Source organism: Lynx canadensis, chromosome D4 (genome assembly GCF_007474595.2).
Source record: "Lynx canadensis isolate LIC74 chromosome D4, mLynCan4.pri.v2, whole genome shotgun sequence".
Lineage (NCBI taxonomy): Eukaryota > Metazoa > Chordata > Mammalia > Carnivora > Felidae > Lynx > Lynx canadensis.
In genome coordinates this window covers 57849688-57866727 of record NC_044315.2, presented here as the reverse complement: position 1 = coordinate 57866727, position 17040 = coordinate 57849688, and the positions used below count along the sequence as shown (strand labels likewise).

Genomic DNA, 17040 nt, shown 5'->3' with positions numbered 1-17040 from the left:
ACCCAAATAGCTGAAGTTCTAAGGTTCTGTTTTTCTTTCCTGATAGCTCCATCAGGGCACTGTCCCTGTTTCTTACACGGTAACAACAGTGGCACCGCATGGGATTCCACTCTGCACAGGCCAGCACATCCCTGCTTGCAGTACCCAACAGGTCCCAGGATGCTCTGTGGTTTTCAGTGGACAGCACCTCCCTGTCTGTAGTGTGCCTCCTCCGGTAAGTCCGCAGCCCCTCTTTAGAATGGCTAAGTGTGTCGTGTAAGCAAACAATTGAAGAGACTGCCTTTTGTAAAAAGCTTTTCACTTTCAAGTAAAGGGCAATTTTATTGCAAAAGAAGTCTCAAAGTATACTTATAATAATAGTTTAATAAAATCAGCTTTAAAACTTGATATATTTTTACATTAATTAAATTTATACATATTTGAATATCCTGAAAATCAAAGCATGTTCCCTCATATATCAACATTGTTTATAATTAAACCTTGATAAAGGTTGAGTTGAGGGTACTAACATAGGATATTGAACTAGTTAGTTATAAAGTCTCATAGGCTTTACTGATCAACAGTAATAGTCTCAGCACTTACGGGATTCTAACAGGCACTTCGAGTGCTTGGTGTTACTTATTTAACACTAGAGGAAGCCTGCTGTGGTAAAAATGGTATCCCCATTTTCTAGGTGATGAAATTGAAAAATGTCCCAGAGACAATTAGTATGAGAGAACAGGGATTCACACCCACTTCTTTCTGCCTTTTAAGCTTATGTTTTATCCTTTATTCTACCAACCTCCAGTCCAACCTCCTTATTTCACCTCCTTATTTCGCTGTAATCCAGAGGATTTAAATGACTGTCTAAGGTCTTCAAAGGAAAGCACTTTGCTGAATCTAACTATAATCCTAATATCCTTATTTCAATTCGAGATTAAAAGGAACACATAAACACCAACACTAGTTTAACTTATTTATCCCAAGCTAGGTTTGGTTTCTCAGTAATAGATTATGGAGTCAGTGTACTAAATTAGCAGACTAAAATTATGAGAGACATAACATAAGGCACTTAACTGTGAATCGGGCTCTTAATAAGTATAAAAATTCTAGAAATAAAAACATTTCTCTAAGATTGTAAAGGAGAACTTCTTGGAAAGGAAAGCAGTAATACCTGCTACTTCAGTCAAGTAGAGAGGGCTTCCTCTTCTGTGCAACACTTTTCACCCCATTTCATAGGACATTAGGTGTTTTGACTAATTTGTCAGAACTATATAAAATACAGAATTAAGTACTAATTACCAGTATTTTACTAACAGGTGCAAAAATACACTTGTTGCATTGTTAATATAGGTTACTAAAACATTTTGGTATTTTGAGGGGGGTATGGCAGTGATATTTCAATCTCAATGTATAGACTTTTAAAAAATTGTTACCACTGGTTATACATTCTGATACTTTTTAATAACAGATAACACTATCTTTTACAGATGCTTCAAGCATGTTCAGTTCAGCACTTACCAGTACCATATGCTGCGTTCCCACCCCTTATTTCTAGTGACCCATTTCTTTTACATCCTCCTCACCTTTCTCCCCATCATCCGCCTCATTTGCCGCCACCGGGCCAGTTTGTCCCTTTCCAGACACAGCAATCACGATCGGTAGGTATCTGCGCTTGTGTCTTTAATTTTTACAGAATGTGTAGAGACCCTAAGAGGCAGATTAATTTAGTAGATGTAATTTGTTACCATTTAAAAACTATAATTTAGATTCTTAAAAGAATCAGGGAATTCACAGACCTACAAAAAAATAACCAGCATATTTACCTACAATTAACTTGCTTTCTTAAATTTTCCTAGTTGTTTTTTTTTTTTTTTTTCTTAAAGGGTGGGGCTTGAATTCACCCTGAGATCAAGACCTGAGCTGAGTCAGACGCTTAACTGACTGAGCCATCTAGGAGCCCTTCTAGTTCTTTTATATGTGTTTTGTATAATTTAAATTTCTTCTCTCATATCGGCAGTCCTGCAGGAAGTAAATCTGAAGAAAAATTCAGTTCTGTTTTTCCCTTTTATGTATTTCTGAAATAGAAAGTGAAAATATAAAATTGTTTATACTTGCCACAATAATTTTATTTATTTAGGCAAGTAAAGTAACTTTCTGACCCTCAATCTTTTTCTTAAGTCCTGTTTTTCTGTATTCTGATGAAAAGAAGATGAGATCGTCTGTTAACATAATTCTGTCTTGGGACTGGAATATAGCTAAGAGGCATATTTTGGAGGGTAGAGGGTTGGAGGAGGGATAAGCACTGTAGAAGAGGAAGGGAGGGCACAGGAAGAAGGTCCAGATATCTTTTGGACTGGCCAAATTGAGCATCTGAACCATCAGGCATGGGTAAAGATTTCAGCCCTGTGAAAGGAACTTGACAGTGTATTCTACAGAACCTAACCATCCTTTACCAAGGATTTATGCACCATGCTGGGTCTCAGGTAGAGGTGAACTTAATGGCTGCTCGCCTGAAAATTGTAGAAGCCAATTTTGACAGAAGTTTGGCTAATCCAAAAAGTTAGAACTACTTCTACAAGAAAAGCTTTTATTAGAATCAGGGCAGGATTGATGCCAAGATGTTTCTTAGTTTCCATTACCTGGGAATTCAAAGTTAAAACAAAATTTAGCCATCACTTATTCCTGGGTTTGGAATCCTTTAAAAGGTCCGGTCACATAACCAAATCAGAACTTAGGTTGTGTTATCACAGTGTCAGCCATTGTAATTTCTCTCAACCATGCATAAGCTCCCACATTAAAGTGTAATCACTTATGTTTGAATAATGTATTGATACTGCCTAACTGCAGGAGGAAGTCAGAGTAACATTTAAGCATAAATGTTCATAGCAGCATTATTCCTAATAGCCAAAAAGTGGAAAGAGTTCAAATGTCTCATCAGCTGATGCAGTGGATTATTTTTTTAACTATAAACAGGAATGAAGTACTGTTATACTAAGTACAAGATGGATGAGCCTTGAAAACATTATGCTAAGTGACAGCCAGATACAAAGGACACACATGATTTCATACATGTGAAATGTCCAGAACAGGCAAACTTTGGAAACAGAAGGTAGATTGGCAGTTGTCCAGGGCTTGGGGAGGACTGGAGAAATTGGGTAGTGGACTGCTTGATGGGCACAGGTCGGGGGTGCAGGGATGAAAATGCTCTGGAATTAGGTAGTGGTGATGGTTACACAACTCTTGTGCATCTACCGAAATCTATTGAATTGTACTCCTTAGAGGGTCATTTCTATAGTATGTGAATTATACCTTAGTAAAGCTACTATCAAGAAAAAAACATGCTCTGTGCTTTGATTTTGTACATTGTCTCAGTGTTCATAATACACTTTTGAAGTAGGCTATGAACATGTCAGTTCTGTAGATAATAAATAATGAGGTTCATGTTACATTATTTATATAAAAGTTACATGGCTGTTTAGTGACAACAACAAGGATCTGTCTGATGTATTAGAAATACAGCATCATGCCTGCTGAATTTTATCCCTTTCAGCCCTGGTTTTGCTTTATAAATATATACCCTATGTGGGACGCCTGGGTGGCTCAGTCAATTGAGCAGCTGACTCTTGATTTCAGCTCAGGTCATGATCTCACAGTTGGTGAGATCAAGCCCCGTGTAGGGCTCTGTGCTGACAGCGTGGAGCCTGCTTGGGATTCTGTCCCTCCCTCCCCCACTCATGTGTGCATGCTCTTTCTCTCTCTCTCTCAAACTTTAAAAATAGATAAATATATACTATGCTCAATTTCATCTCTTAAAGATTAAGTGCCTGAAAATTTTGTGAGTAGGTAAGTGTATATGACTAAAAAGTAATTTTAACTTTCATATGATTGGCTTACCCTTTTTGTCTCTTTTTTAGGAGAAGTTTTAGATAATAAAAGAACTGTATGGGGGAGCCTGACTGGCTCAGTTGCTAGAGCACTTGACTCTTAATCTCAGGGTCATGAGTTCAAGCCCCACGTTGAGCGTGGCGCCTACTTCAAAAAAAAAAGAAAGATATCTTTGAATGGATAGTGGAAATGTTTAATGACGTGTTTCAGAAAGTGTCTTATTGAAATCCAATTAAAGACAGGAAGATACTACAGTCTGTTCACATGTATGAATTTAGATTGATATGAACATGAAGAAATAAATGGCCTTAAAAGTGTTTTGTGGGAAGTTAATTTTTATTATTATAAAACACTCTCTAAACACCAGGTATCTAATATACTGGAAGTATGTTAATATATTAGTTTGCGTTTTTCCTCCCTCAGCCTCTGCAAAGGATAGAAAATGAAGTGGAACTCTTAGGAGAACATCTTCCAGTAGGAGGTTTTACTTACCCTCCATCGGCCCATCCCCCAACATTACCTCCATCAGCTCCCTTGCAGTTCCTAACCCATGATCCTTTGCATCAGGAGGTGTCCTTTGGAGTAGTAAGTTTTCATTCATTGTTATTAATTTATTACTTGCTTGGATAACTTGCGCCTAACTTTTATGTTTTAAACTAGTTGTGTCTGTGTTAACATTTAAGACATGAAATGTGACTTAAACAGTAAAGAACTTTGTAGATATTTTGGTTTCTTTGGGTTTTTTTGTTGTGTTTTTTTTTTTTTTAACTTTGTCGGTTTTTTAAGAAGATAGACTGTTTGACAGATTAAATGGTTGCAAAGGTGGAATGATCTTAAACTGTTTTAACATTTTCCCCTTACAGCCTTATCCTCCGTTTATGCCTCGGAGGCTCACAGGACGTAGTAGATATCGATCCCAGCAGCCAATACCACCTCCCCCTTATCATCCCAGCTTACTACCATATGTGTTGTAAGTTCTGTTTTTCTCATTTTAATGAATTCTGAATTTTTACACCCTTGAGAGTCTTTATTTTATGGAATAAATATCTTCTCTGTGATTTATAATTTAGGGTGTGTTAGATATTAGGTTTGTTTTTTTTTTTAAACGTTTATTCATGTTTTTAGAGATACAGACAGAGCACGAGCAGGGGAGGGGCAGAGAGAGAGGGAGACACAGAATCTGAAGCAGGCTCCAGGATCTAAGCTGTCAGTGCAGAGCCTGACACGGGGCTCGAACTCATGAACTGCAAGATCATGACCTGAGCTGAACTCGGACGCTTAACCAACTGAGCCACCCAGGCACCCCAGATATTAGTTTTTATTTAATGTTGAGTGGTTGGGGTGGGGGACCATTTAAAGGTGAACTAAAGAGAAGAGCCAAGGACAAGGGAGAAGTGGGAGAGGAAGAAATTTGTGAGCCAGAAAATAGGTTTAACAAATCAAAAGGTAGAAAAATTGACAGTTTTTGCCTCTTACGCAGCTGTCATCACTTGTCACCTTTGATTATCCAGCTTTCGATGCTGCTGCTTTTCTCAAGGGAAGAGAGAAAAGTTATCTGTGCCTTAGAAATATTGTTAGGATTACATTTGTAACATACACCCGTGGGTTAAACGTGATAGTTCTTTTTTTCTCTCTCATGGAATGAAGTTCAGAGGTAGGCAATTCAGGGATTGTTTGTTACCCCATAACTGAGGAATGGTTCTACCATCTTCAAAATTTTATGGCTTTCTCTATGTGATTAAAGATGGTTCCTCAAGTTCTAGCCATTACATCTATACTCCAGCTAGTAAAAATTGAAAATGGATCTCTCTGCCCACCTCTCAAGGCTCCTTCCTAGAAGTTGCATGTCTTGTACTCCTGCCTACATCCCATTGGCTAGAATTTAGTCTTGTGCCTATAATTAATTTCTAAGAAGGGTAGGAAATGTTGTTTTGTACAGAGGGCCATGCGCCTATATCACACTATTTTGATAATTATAGCTTTATTATAAGTCTTAAAATCAGACAGTATCAGAACTTGGTTCTTAAAATGATTTAAAGTCTTGAATGATCCATATAAAGTTTGAAATCAGCTAGCTTTCTACTAAAGCATATCTTGCTGGGATTTTGGTGTAGGGACTGCATGAAATCTGTAAATCAGTTTTGGAAGAGAGTTGACATCTTCTAGTCCACTCAACAGTATATTTCTTTATTTGTTCATTTAAAAAAATTTTTTCCCAGCAGTGTTTTTAGTTTTTAATTGTATAGGTCTTGTACATGTTTTATTAAACTAATCCCTAATATTTCATATTTTTTATGCTATTCTGAATGGTATTTTTAAAATGTCAGTTTTTATTTATTGCTAGCAAAGTCCATTTCGTTAAAATTGCCACTGATTAACACTGACCGTTCTTTATCCCTGTAGCATTAGCCTTGTTCTTCCCACCTGTTCATTGAAGTGATGTACCAGTGTATCAATGCTAGTTTTGATTATTTCACTGCAGATCAATGCTTCCAGTGCCACCTGCAGTGGGCCCAACTTTCAGCTTTGAATTGGATGTGGAAGATGGAGAAGTAGAAAATTATGAGGTTAGTAGGTGAACTGTGAGTTTGTTTGCATAGTATTATACGCAAAAGAAGTATTTTTTACTCATTCATCTAATTAAACATGTATTAGATAAATCGTTGTACATTTCACAATACAAATATATCAAAAAGTGGTTAGCATCCTTAAGGATATTTCTACATGTACCACACAGCTGTGATAATGAGATAGACTTTGGTCCTGTATTAGAATTATATATAATTCCTTTGAGAGAATGTACATGAGAAAGCAGTGAATTATGATTGGATATTCTGAAAAGATTTTGTGGAAGCGCAGTTGTTTAACCTGGCTCCTGAAGGATGGGAAGGCTGCTTTATGCGTGAGATTGAGGTAGGAAAGTGCTGGATATTCTTGAGGAACAACATACAGTTGGTGACTGAAGTGAATATTGCGGGAGGAAGGTGCCGCCCAGGTGCCTCATATTATTGGAGGTTAGGAAGAGGAGGTGCAGTTTAGGGAGTTTAGGGTGCAGTTTGGAAGGCAGCTTTGTATTGTTGAATGTGAGCGACAGTGTCACTTTGTTTTGATACTGCTAGTTCTCTTTCTCACTCCATCCTCACTCAGTCTCTATTTGGACACTGTGAATAGAAGCTAGAGACAGGTAAGACACACATACACACACACACACACACATACACAATCTTAAAACACCTTTAGTTTGGTTTTTTTTTTTTTGGTTTTTGTTTTGTTTGTAACACATGTGAAAGAAATCAGGCCAGATGGTATATTCTTCTATAGTTTTCAAAATGGTATTGTGTCATTTTCTTTCTATATACATAGTCACACTGCCCTGACCTTTGGATTTCATTTCCATTTAATTTTTTTAATATTTTATTTACTTTTGAGAGAGAGAGGGAGGGAGTAGGGGGTATAGAGAATCCCAAGCAGGCTCCGCGTTGACAGCAGAGAGCCTGATGCAGGGGTCAAACCCAGGAACTGTGGGATCATGACCTGAGCCAAAGTCAGATGCTTAATTGACTGAGCCACCCAGGTACCCCTCCATTTCCAGATTTCTAGAGAGAGAAAGGGGCTGTAAAGATTTTCTGGTTTTGTTTCTACACTGATGACTTTAGTTTTCTGCAAAGGAGTTAGTTGTCCTTTAGGCATTCTGTACTAAAAGGAAGTCATAAGTCATGTCGCCAAAAAAGACAGCTCTTGATTAAATGATTATGTACCCATTAATGAAAAAACCGTGATATACTATCCCAGTGTAAGAAAAATATTTTTATTTGGCATTACCTTTCTAAACTATATTTTAGGTTAAATATGTTTGATCTTCTGCACTCATACTTTAATCCAGTCAAGAATTTTTTGCTTTTCTTGTTTTGACCTAAAATCCAGTTTAGAAAGGTATTCCAGTGCCAAATAAAAAAATACTTTTGCATTCTTGCCTAAGTGCCTTTACTCCCTTTGTCCTTCTGCCTAAGAACTTTCCTCCTCCTCCACATTTTGAAACTTAGCCATCTTTTAAGACCCAGCTAAAAATACTACGTCTATGAAAGGCATTTCTAGTCCATTTCCAGATCCAAATGAGTTTCTCCCTCCTTTTTGTTCTTAAAGTTCTTACGAAACCATGCATACTGGGGCGCCTGGGTGGCTCAGTCAGTTAAGTGTCCAACTTCAGCTCAGTTCATGATCTCATGGTTCAGGAGTTTGAGTCCCGCCTTGGGCTCTGCACTGACAGTGTGGAACCTCCTTGGGATTCTCCCTCTCTGCCCTTCCCCCACTTATGTGTGCATGCGCTCCCTCTCTCCTTCCCTCCCTCCCTTTGTCTCTCCCTCTCCGTCTCTCTCTCTCTCCTAAAAAAGTAAGTAAACTTAAAAAAAAAAAAGAAAACCATGCAGACTTGTCATGTTCTGCCTTCAGGTGTCTTGCTTGCTAGATCATATAAATTCATTGAAGATTTGATTATCATAGCCTCCACCCAGTAAGGGCTTAATGATCATACTTTATTGAATATAGTTGTCTTAAGTTGTTTTCATTGACCCAAGTGTCCTGTAGTATAAAACAGTTAATACCAGCTATATTCTAAATTTTATGTGCTAATTGTAATCAGCATCAATTAAATTTAACAATTTGCTGTCTAACATTTTAAAGGGACTTAGGGGCATGCATGGTGAAGGAGGAGCAATTTATTTAGATGACCCAATTCTCCAAATAAAGCTGTACCGAAAACAGCATTGTGGCTTCAACTATCACAGCATTAATTATTGAGATTTTGGGAAGTTGATTCTATTCCTCTCATTGTCCATCATCATTTCATTGTTATACATTCTCTTCACCTTGTGGTAGCCTAAAAAAGAGGGGAAAGCAGCATACGAAAGACTGGAAAATTGTAGAATAAAGCAAAATGAGTAATTAGAACCAATGAAAACTGGGAGAAAGGAGGTACTGTTGTAAAATCAGTAAGTGTAATAGCAGCCATATATTGAAACATAACAACTGTCTTAAAATCCATGAGTTCTTAGTGATAACTTCAAAAAATAAAAGAAAAAACTCATTGGCCTACCCTTTTCTATTTAAATTATGCTACTGAGTACAGTTTCATATGGGGCAGTTGCTCAATAATAATTCATCTAATAAATAATTCATCTAATAAATAAAGAAAATGATAGAATATTACCATTTTGCCATCTTTAATGGATTAATGGTCCTAGGCATGATGAGCCTAATGGGAATAGTTGAAGCCACCAATTTATAGGAAGTACAGGGGACAGGAAAACACAAATCTCGGGTAGGTAGGTTCAGTCAGCAAAAATCAGACTGTGAATTTGTACAAGCCGTTGACCCGGTTTGTTCAACAGAACAAACAGTATCTGAAAAAAGATACTAGAGACCTGTCAAACAGTGGTAAGGTATGGATTGATTTGGATCCTGATTTGAACAACTATTTTTAAAAGTATTTTCGGAAATAATTGAAACAATGAGAGATGTTTAACATTTAAGGAATTGTTAATTTTTTAGGTGTGATGTTACTGTGGTTATATTCTTTTAAAACTTCTTTTACTTTTGAAAATGGTGAGTCTCAACTTGAGGACAGTTTTATTCCACCCCGGCCCCCAGGGTATTTAGCAACATCTGGAGACAGTATTGGTGTGCGGTTACTAGCATCCAGCAGCTGGAGGCTGGGGGCTACTGCTAAATATCCCACAATACACAAGGACAGCCCCCCCCCCCCCCCCAATGAAATTTTGTCCAGCTCAAAATGTCAGAAGGGCTGAAGTTGACAGATTGTTTTAAAGATATACACAGAACTATTTTATCAATGAAATACAATATTTTACTTTTGTTTCAAAATAATCTGGGATTTAGGAGTGGACAGTACTAGGTGAAATTAGCCATGAATTGTTGAGCCTGGGTAATTGGCATGTGGAAGTTCATTATGCTGTTTTCTACTAGTGTATGTATTAAAAATTTTCCATATTAATGATAGGGTTGCGGTTTTTTGTTTGTTGTAGGGGTTTTCGATTATTGAAATAGAAAACTTAGAGATTGAAATTTTTACTCCTTTTGCCCCCTTTCTAGGCCCTCTTAAACCTGGCAGAGCGACTGGGAGAGGCTAAGCCTCGAGGACTGACTAAAGCAGATATCGAACAGCTTCCTTCTTATCGGTTCAATCCTAATAACCACCAGTCAGAGCAGACTTTGTAAGTACATTTTGCCGACATCACTCTATGTGAAATTTCCTTTTTTACCTTTATAAAATCAACACTTGAAAGTCAAAGATAACTTGATAAATAGTCTCTTGCATACCCTAGGCCTGTTCCGTATGGTAGCCACTAGTCTTGTGTGGCTGTTTAAAATTTTAAAGTTAAGTTTATTGGACTAGCTAGTGATACTGTGTTGGAAGATGTTCAACATTTCTGTCTCAGAAAGTTTTGTTGGACAGTGCTGTTCTGTATTTTGAGGTTGCCTAGAAATTGTTTTTGATTATTTTATTATTAAAAAAATTTTTTTTAACGTTTATTTTTTTTCTTGAGAGAGAGAGTGCAAATGGGATGGGCAGAGAGAGAGGAAGATGCACAGAATCCAAAGCAGGCTCCAGGCTCTGAGCTGTCAGCACAAGCCCGATGTGGGGCTTGAACTCATGAACCCCGAGATCATGATCTGAGCCAAAGTCGGATGCTTAACCAACTGAGCCACCAGGCACTCCACTTTTATTTTTTTAATGTTTATTTTTGAGACAGAGCGGGGGAGGGAGAGAGAGGAGGAGACACAGAATCTGAGCTGTCAGCCCAGAGCCTGACGTGGGGCTCAAACCCACAAATCATGAGATCACGACCTGAGCTCAAGTCAGATGCTTAACCAACTGAGCCACACAGGCACCCCTAGAATAGTTTATGTAAGATTGAAGAGTCTCATACATGTAAAGATTGAGGTTTTTACCTAAACATTCTGCTTATTATAGTATCTTTAATAACAACTTTATGGAGATATAATTCACATTTAAAGTGTACAGTTTGGGAGTGCCTGGGTAGCTCAGTCAGTTAAGCGCCCAACTCTTCATTTCAGCTTGGGTCATGATCTCATGGCTCATCGGTTCGAGTCTTGCATTGGACTCCGTGCTAACATCGCGGAGCTTGCTTAGGATTCCCTCTCTACCCTTCCCCTGCTCGCTCTCTTATCCCTCTCTCAAAATAAGTAAACATTAAAAATATTTGTTTAATTAAATAAAATAAACTTTAAAAAATAAAATTTTTCGTGATGATCTCTCAGTAGAGCAAAGCACTCTTACTAAATGTCCTTAAGGTTATGATTATTTCGGGGTATTGATAGATTACTTTGTCTTAAAATTTAAATGACATTTTGAAAAGTGAGATGGTAAATGGTGTTCTAGGCTTCAGTAGTCATAACAAAATAGGAAACCACTTGGTTTTATGGTTAAATGATCTTTTTGCTTTTTTTAGGTGTGTAGTATGCATGTGTGATTTTGAGTCAAGGCAGCTACTTAGAGTTTTACCCTGTAACCACGAGTTCCATGCCAAGTGTGTCGACAAATGGCTTAAGGTAAAGTGATGGTATCTGTGAAGAGAGTAACACTGAATTCTTTTTTACTGACTGTAGTTTTATTTTTTTTTTTTTATTTATTTTTTTATAAATTTTTTTTTTTTTCCACGTTCATTCATCTTTGGGACAGAGAGAGACAGAGCATGAATGGGGGAGGGGCAGAGAGAGAGGGAGACACAGAATCGGAAACAGGCTCCAGGCTCCGAGCCATCAGCCCAGAGCCCGACGCGGGGCTCGAATCACGGACCGTGAGATCGTGACCCTGGCTGAAGTCGGACCGCCCAACCGACTGCGCCACCCAGGCGCCCCTACTGACTGTAGTTTTAAATCCATTGCTTGTGGAGGGTGGGTAAGGGGACAAAATTTTCAATGATTTCTGTGAATGAAGAGAAAACATCAGTAAAAATTAACTACAGTCATTAATGTGGGAGTGATTGTGCAAAACTTGAAAATGAGTTATCTGTCCTTGGTCATCAGTGTTTCCTTTCTCATGGTGTGTGGGGACAAGGCCTGAACTTGACGGGCCATTTTTCTCTTAAGAGTTTACAGGTGGACCTCACTGGAGCTCCTTTGTCAGAGATTTACTTGGAAATAACCTCTAGTGCTTTTTATTTAATTCTGATCATTTTTTCTTTTGTAGATCTGAAAAACCCAAAGGACACAAGTTCTATATTTTATAATAGTAGAATGAAAATATGATGCAGTAAAATAATTTAAAAATGATCAACTGTTTTTTTGTTTTGGTTTTGGTTTGGGTTTTTTTTTTGAGCATTCTGATTAGGAGATAATACCACTGGGTTAGAGAAGTTTACAGTTTGGTGAGGAAGACAGAGAAGTTAAAATAGAATCAGTCTTTCTCGGTGAGCACAGATTAAGGGTGCCCAGTTTAGCCCAAACCGAACCCTGAAGGCAAAGGGTCTTAACTTTTCAGAAGAAGAAACCCTGTCATGTGGGAACAGAGACTGACCCAAAAATGACAGATTCCGTATGGCTGATAGCGAGAGTGGCAAGAGAAGAGCCGTTCAAAGCTATGGCCAGTGAGTGACCGGCTTATGAGTGTGAGGGAGTGTGGACTTGATCCCAGAAACAGTGTGGACGGCTGTGCTTGAGATTGTGTTTTAGAAAGACAACTGGCCACTGTTCGGGGACCAGAAAGGGAGAGATCTTTCTGAGAAATGGGGAGATGAAATAATGGGTCCTGGGCTAACCAGAGAACAAGTTCTGGCAATTGGATGAAAAGAGGAGGACTGATTCGAGAACTGTCAAAATGTAGAAATGGGAGTATTTGATGAATGATGGATGTGGAACGTAGAGCAGGTAATGCTTAGGTTTCTGGCTTCGGCAACTCAAAAAATGGTGGTGCCATTTGTTGAGATGGAGTTTTAAGCTAGTTATTAAATCTGAATTGGTGATAGGTAATCTTGTCAGTGTGATAAAACAGACCTATTAGGAAAATCATCAGCTACTAAGTCTGAGTTGATGGTGTATTTTTTTTTGTTAAGAAAGATTAAATGATTACTTTGTACCTTTTTAAAGGAATAAAGAATGTAAAAACTTATATGGGAGGTAAAAATAGTTTATTGCTTTTGACGTATTTCATTGTGTAACTCACAATTCGGACAAGTTTTTTTCTCTTTTATGTTTTAGGCAAATCGTACTTGCCCAATTTGCCGAGCTGATGCTTCAGAAGTGCATCGGGATTCAGAATGACCAACCTAAGAGCACAAGTTTAGTTTGGGTGTTCCTCATCACATGTATATACGGACTATCCATTGAACTTAATCTGTGTGGCTTCCAGCCCTCCCTTTACCAAAAGGGTCAATGGACCTTTCTTTGCACTGTGTGACTTAATCAACTATAAAAGCTTACAATTAGTCTTCACAATTATGGGATTGTTATACTAACCGTGTGATTGGAACTCCAAAGACTTTTTCTTTAGCTTAATTTTGTGTGTGCACTAACATTCCCTGGTTTTTGTGTGATCATTCCGAGTGTTGCTGCAAGATTACAGTGGACGTGATCTTTTAGCATGTGCTTTTATAAAAAGTGGTAGCTCCAGATGATATAGCAATCTACCTTATATAGAGCCTTCAGAAACTGTGAGTGGAAATGAATGCAGCGTGTGACTGTTGGTGATAAATGTATCTGTGTGAGAGAGAGAGTGTGCGCAACTACTTGTGTGAGGGCATGGTCGCTAACGTGTGTCTGAGATCCTATCTACCAGCATGTACCAAGAATGTGTGTGTAGTTTTAATTATGCTGCAATGTATAATCTGGTGTGTTATTTAAACAGCACTAGTACTGTACACTGGTTTTTTCCCTTGTGTTTGCTGTTGCACACTGATTGCTAAGGGTGCATCAATGATAAGCATCGAATACTCCATCCCCTTCCCTCCCAGTGAATGGAATGAGAAAAGCCTTCTTCCTTTGCTTCAGGCAGCTGTCACCTTCTCTTCGTCGGTGGTCCCGAGTGGGTCACTTAAGAAAAAAAGTGTAACAGATTCTCACTCCATGAACCTGATTTTTTTGATTCTGTTGTGGGAAAAAATTTTGTACTCTCCAACTTGCTGTTTCCAAAAAGAAGGTGCAATATCATACATCATCAGTTAGCAATATTAGCATTTCAATCAGTGATTTGAATGTTGATGGTTTGTTTTTTTCCTTTACATTTCCAGTAAGCTTCTTACAGGAAGCACCTGTGATTTTTTTTTTTTAATGTTTAGATTTGTAGTCTATTCTGAAGATATTTGAGTAATATATTTCTAAGAATACCGCTCGTCCCACGAAGTCTCACCTCCTTTACTTCCACCAGAACAAAATTTGTTAACTAATTCAGCTTGACTTCTGATATGTTCTTTGTTAAGCTCTCATAGGCAACTAAAATATTTTAAGAAAACTCTATTTCTGTTCGTATTGATTCACCTGCCAACCTCCAATTCTGAAAGTTGTCTAGTAGTGCTTCTCCTGGAAACCCTCATTTCCAGGATGGGTCAAGTGCTGTGACAGCTTGAATTCTTAGACCTGATGTGCTTTGATGTTTTATTGCTTTTAAAAATTTTTTTTTTGTTTGAAAAAAATTTAACATAACAGGTCCAGAATACTTGCAGTATAAATGAAGATTTGATTTTTGTATAAAAAATAATGCTGTAAAACAGGAATTGACCTTCATTTAGTCGATCTGAAATACATAGCTGTGTGGGTTTTGTTTTTTTTTTTATAGGTTCATTGAGCATCATTTAGATTGTTTAAAGTCATTTTTCCAGCAATGTTTCGATTCCTCTCCTTCTGTTGTATTCAGCATTGTCTGCCTCTTCCTGCAGTTGGTGTCATTGCTTTGTTCGCAGTAGCACAAGCTGCATAATCCCAGTCAGGACTGTGAGGACTCTCCGCCAGCCTCACTCAGCTCTCAGCTGGCTCTGTGTCAGTTTTCTCCTCAGACAGTGTTAACGACTTGTTACTGCCATGCTACTTGCCTTCCCTTGAAGTCTCCATAAACTTATCCCAGCTTAGAGTTCAGTAAAGTCAATTCACACAGAAGCACAATTTTGCCCTTTTCAGACACTGTTGCCTCTATCTAGTCATACAATAGGATTTTGCACACTTGTTTGCCCCTGTATTTGTCAGGCATCAGAAATACATCTCAACAGTAGTAAGTGCACGTTACTTTTAACTCATTGGGACATTCCCCACCTGTTCCTGATGAATAAAAAGTGTGTTAAAGACCAAAATTATTGGCATAATAATCAGCTACATTACAAATCACGTATAGTTTAATCTTTTTTTAATTAAAAAATCATGTTGAAACATGGCAAAAGCCCATCTTATACATACTCTTTTATATATAGCTGCAAAAAAATTTATATCTGTACAGATCTAACTTAACACTACTACACTCAGTATTCATTTTATTGAAGCATGCGAGTAAAGCACTTTTTCTAATTTATATAGATACCTAATTAACAAGGCACATTGTACTAATGACTAGGAAAAGTAGCCTTTTCTCCCCTCCCTCTGACGATGAATTCTTGTCATACAATCCCTTGTCCAGCAAATTTTTGAGAGGCATTTGGCAACTTAGGAGGCAGCAGGGTCTATTTTGGTAAAATGCTGGATTGTCGCACTCTTGTGACTGATCTCTCTTTGGGAATGTCTTTCTGTGCATGGGGCCCTTAGAGATGTGTACAGACTTGCTTATTAGGTGGGTAGTGCGGATTAGGAGCATATGTGCATGTGCTCTGAACCAGCTCACGCCAGCCACGGTGAGCGCCTGTGTGGCGACCAGAAGAGAAGGAACAGTTTGCTTCGTGCCCAGCTGTTGCCACCTTGAGCGATGCGCCAGGTAGCAGGCAGATGTTGGTTTGTTGCCTTCTTCCTCTTTTCTCCTAAAACAATATTGGCTTTACCATCTTAACTCTGCTGTGGGGTTTCGTTTGTTTTGCATGAATAATCATCTTGAAATTTTTTTTAACTCCCCCCCCCCCCCCCCCCCGCCCCATAGAACAAAACAAAAAACAAGTCCAAGGCCTCCAGGTATCAAGATCTCATTAGGATTTTCTGTCCTGAATTTTTCTTTTTTTTTTTTTTTTTTTTTTTTTTGAGCAAAATCTGGAAAATGTGAACACATATTTAGATTTTATACACTCTCTGAAACTGATTTATTAAGATTCTTAAATTTGGGCCTCTTACAGTATTTTGAATGAGATCTACCAACTCACTTAAAGAGAATATTTTTCACAGATATCTTTAGGCCTTCATTAGAAAGCTATTTTCCCCCCTGTTGGTACATTTGGTTACCTCATTTTGCTGTTTGTTTCAGATTATGAAAGCTTACAGGGGTGTTTTTTGGAATCATTTGCTGAGTCATTTCCTGAAATCATATTCCATTGTATCAGTTAACATAGTTTTAAATGTACGTATTATAAATATCTGTAACCAAATCATTTGAAGGCTTGATAAATTTTTAACAAAGTTTGTACATTTTTTATGAAAGTTACTAGTAATGCTTTACTAAGTAGTGCAATGAATTTTTATTTTTAATCCCTGTGCCCAATTTTGGAGTTGAGAGGGTTGTTGGTAATAAATGTATGATGTACACTTAAAACATTTTTTTGTGGTTCATGTTTGTGTTGTGGAAGGGGTAGGGTTGTGTGTGCCTGGAGGGAGGGTGGTAGCAGGATTCCAGCAGGAAGATAGAGTTGCTGAGGCTGCTAGCAGCCAGATCTGATTTTTAGACTATAATTCAGATTTTGTTTCTGCATTGGTGTAGACGTCTTAGAAACTCAAAACAACTAGCATTACAACACGTAGAACATAATTCTATCTTCTAAAAAGCCAAGAAGATAGCTGAACGTAGCCACACATGTGGCCTAAACTCACCGAACAATAGGGCTACATAAGTAGGTAACTAGATTTCTTTCTTTATATGTTGACCATAAGATGCAGGAAAGAAGATTACAGTAGGTAACCAGGCAAAGTTGTCCACATTAGCTACAGCTTACATCCAACTTCTTGTCAGCATAATAGGGAAAGAGGAGCCTCTTTCATTTTCCGTACTTGTTTGTGTAATTCCTTTCCTTTCACTAA

At 38.0% G+C, this 17040-nt stretch overlaps 1 protein-coding gene across 5 annotated transcripts in view; it reads left to right on the top strand.

Moving 5' to 3' along the window:
• The window catches only part of RNF38 (ring finger protein 38), a 131868-nt gene extending 115310 nt beyond the window's left edge, over nt 1-16558 (top strand). For all 5 annotated transcript variants that reach the window (XM_030294474.1, XM_030294473.1, XM_030294476.1 and 2 more), the window contains 8 exons: nt 47-214; nt 1470-1640; nt 4291-4452; nt 4731-4837; nt 6350-6434; nt 9976-10097; nt 11358-11457; nt 13105-16558. In XM_030294474.1, coding sequence (XP_030150334.1) covers nt 47-214; nt 1470-1640; nt 4291-4452; nt 4731-4837; nt 6350-6434; nt 9976-10097; nt 11358-11457; nt 13105-13167 — 978 coding nt within the window. In that variant the 3' untranslated portion in view covers nt 13168-16558. The remainder of the gene's footprint in view (nt 1-46; nt 215-1469; nt 1641-4290; nt 4453-4730; nt 4838-6349; nt 6435-9975; nt 10098-11357; nt 11458-13104) is intronic.
• The last annotated feature ends 482 nt before the right edge of the window (nt 16559-17040 follow it).